Source organism: Pan paniscus, chromosome 9, assembly GCF_029289425.2.
Source record: "Pan paniscus chromosome 9, NHGRI_mPanPan1-v2.0_pri, whole genome shotgun sequence".
NCBI classification, from domain to species: domain Eukaryota; kingdom Metazoa; phylum Chordata; class Mammalia; order Primates; family Hominidae; genus Pan; species Pan paniscus.
The window spans coordinates 111,529,973-111,532,583 of NC_073258.2; the positions used below are offsets into that span (position 1 = coordinate 111,529,973).

At 40.4% G+C, this 2,611-nt stretch overlaps 1 protein-coding gene across 1 annotated transcript; it reads right to left on the bottom strand.

Annotated features, from left to right (window-relative positions):
- Window positions 1-1,381: 1,381 nt before the first annotated feature.
- LOC100990297 (heterogeneous nuclear ribonucleoprotein A1-like) lies at window positions 1,382-2,362 on the bottom strand. The gene has a single exon (XM_003805494.5). The coding sequence runs from the start codon at window positions 2,360-2,362 to the stop codon at window positions 1,382-1,384; it is 981 nt and encodes a 326-aa protein (XP_003805542.4).
- Window positions 2,363-2,611: the final 249 nt, after the last annotated feature.

Consider the following 2,611-nt stretch of genomic DNA (forward strand, 5'->3'; position numbering starts at 1 on the left):
GATCATGGGGGCAGATCTCTCATGAATGGCTTAATTGTATCTCTTTGATGATGAGTGAGTTCATGCAAGATTGGGTTGTTTAAAAGTGTGTGTCACCTTCCTCCCCCTCTTGCTCCTGCTCTGGCCATGTGACATGCCTACTCCCACTTCATCTTCTATCATGAATAAAAGCTCCCTTAGGCCTCTCCAGAAGCTGATCAGATGCCAGCACCATGGTTGTACTGCCTGCAGAACTGTGAGCCAAATCAATCTCTTTTCTTTATAAATTATCTAATTTCAGATATTCCTTTATAGTCAGGCAAGAATGACCTAACACACTGGACGTGCAAGGGAGACACCGGTAAACAAAGTGATACTGTCAAAAACCAAGTGCTCACATAAAAAATAAGGATCCAGAGGAGATGGAAGGTGTGCTTCCATTTCTAAGCCCTTGTTCATGCTTTTTCTTCCACTTTGAAAGCCACCCTCTTCCTTTAGAAATCCTGCCCATCCTTAAAAACTGGCCCAATGCCATTTTCTTTAAGATGCCTTTCCTTATCACTCTAGTCAGATTGATCTCTCCCAGCCCTGTAGTCTTATCTTTTTTTCTGTACTAATTCTACGGACGTTATTACATATGGGTTCTTATTATAAATATTTACATATATTAGGAAAAAATATCTCCTTTGGTTCCCAAATGGCCAAAACCAGATTTTTTGTATCTTGGGATGTTCCACAGTATCAAAAACAGTGTCATTCATTTATTGAGTAGGTGATCAATATGCTCATTGAATGGATGATTATGTAATGAATGATTGAGTCACAGGATTTTGTATAAAAGCTACAAGGATATTTGTATTATTTATTACAGTTTACTAAGACCTTCCCCATATATTATATTTCTTAATTCTGTAAGGTAGTAATTATCATTGTCACCTTACATGTCAGTTAACCAAGGATCAGAGAGGTTGAGAAACTTGTTTAACCTCAGAAAGCAAGTAAATGGCAGATCTGACATTTAAACCTAGGTCCTTTGGCTCCAGAAAAAGGTCCAGTACTCTTCCCATTTCCTCATTCTACTTTTTTTTTTAAGACATTTATTCTGTTCAGCATCATAATTGGACTATTACATTTAGCAATCAACAACATGGTGCAGAAAAAAAAAACATTAAAACCCTTTGTTGGAATGCCTTACACTTTTCACATAACAGAAACTAAAATAACCTGTTATACAATTAGTCACAAATACAGTCCTTGAGGTTTTTTGCCCATACACATGAATATTTGTCTAAAACGTGTCTTCTTTGTAGAAGCTAAGCCCTGCCACCACCCTGCTTGACTGAGTTCACAAATCTGTTATAACCTATAGCTTCCCTGTCACTTATCTGGCTCTCCTCTCCTGCTAAGTTTTGTTTCCTAATTGAAATCTTCTGCCACTGCCATAGCTACTGCTGCTACTGGAACCCCCATAGCCACCTTGGTTTTGTGGTTTGGCAAAGTATTGGCCTCCACCACCATAGAGGCAAGATCTTTTGCCTCCAAAGTTTCCTCCCTTCATGGGTCCAAAATTTGAAGACTGATTGTTGTAATTACCAAAATCATTGTAGCTGCTACCACCTCCAAAATTCTTCCCATCATTACCAAATCCATTATAGCCGTCTGCACTGCCACCATATCTACCACCACCACGGCTGCCACCAAAGCCACCACAACCACTTAAGTTTCCTCCATGACCAAAGTTGTCATTCCCACTGAAACCACCTCCACGACCACCACCAAAATTTCCAGAACCACTTCGACTTCTTTGGCTGGACGGAGCACTAGCCATCTTTTGCTTTGACAGGGCTTTCCTAACTTCACAGTTGTGGCCATTCACAATATGGTATTTCTGAATGACAATCTTATCCGTGGAGTCATGGTTGTCAAAAGTTACAAAGGCAAAGTCCCTTTTCTTGCCACTGCCTTGGTCAGTCATGATTTCAATCACTTCAGTATTTCCATACTGTTCATAATAATCTCTTAGGGGATGTTCTTCAGTGTCTTCTTTAATGCCACCAACAAATATCTTTTTCACTGTTAAGTAGGCACCTGGTCTTTGAGAATCTTCTCTTGAGACAGCTGTCTTTGGTTCCACAACTCTTCCACCCATCTTGTGTGGCCTTGCATTCATGGCTGCATCCACCTCCTCCACAGTGGCATAGGGGACAAACCCAAAGCCCCTGGAGCGATTGGTGTTTGGATCTCTCATTACCACACATTCTGTGAGCGTTCCCCATTGCTCAGAATGGCTCCTCAGGCTCTCATCTGATGTTTCAAACCTCAACCCTCCAATGAAGAGCTTCCTTAGCTGTTTGGGCTCTTTAGGAGACTCTGACTTAGACATGATGGCAGGGAGAAGACAGACTTTATCAATGCTTCCTCAGCAGCATCCACGGACAGACAGGAGTAAGCTGACAAATGTATCTCCTCATTCTACTTTTTATAGTTATTCACTATAGGGTTTATTTAAATGAATTTAAAAGCCTTTAGTAACTGGAGATTATAAGGAGTGTGAGGAAAGACTATTGAGGCTCTGAGTATTCTTAAAAGGCTAATACACCAACTCATTTGTATATGTTTTAATGAATCTGAT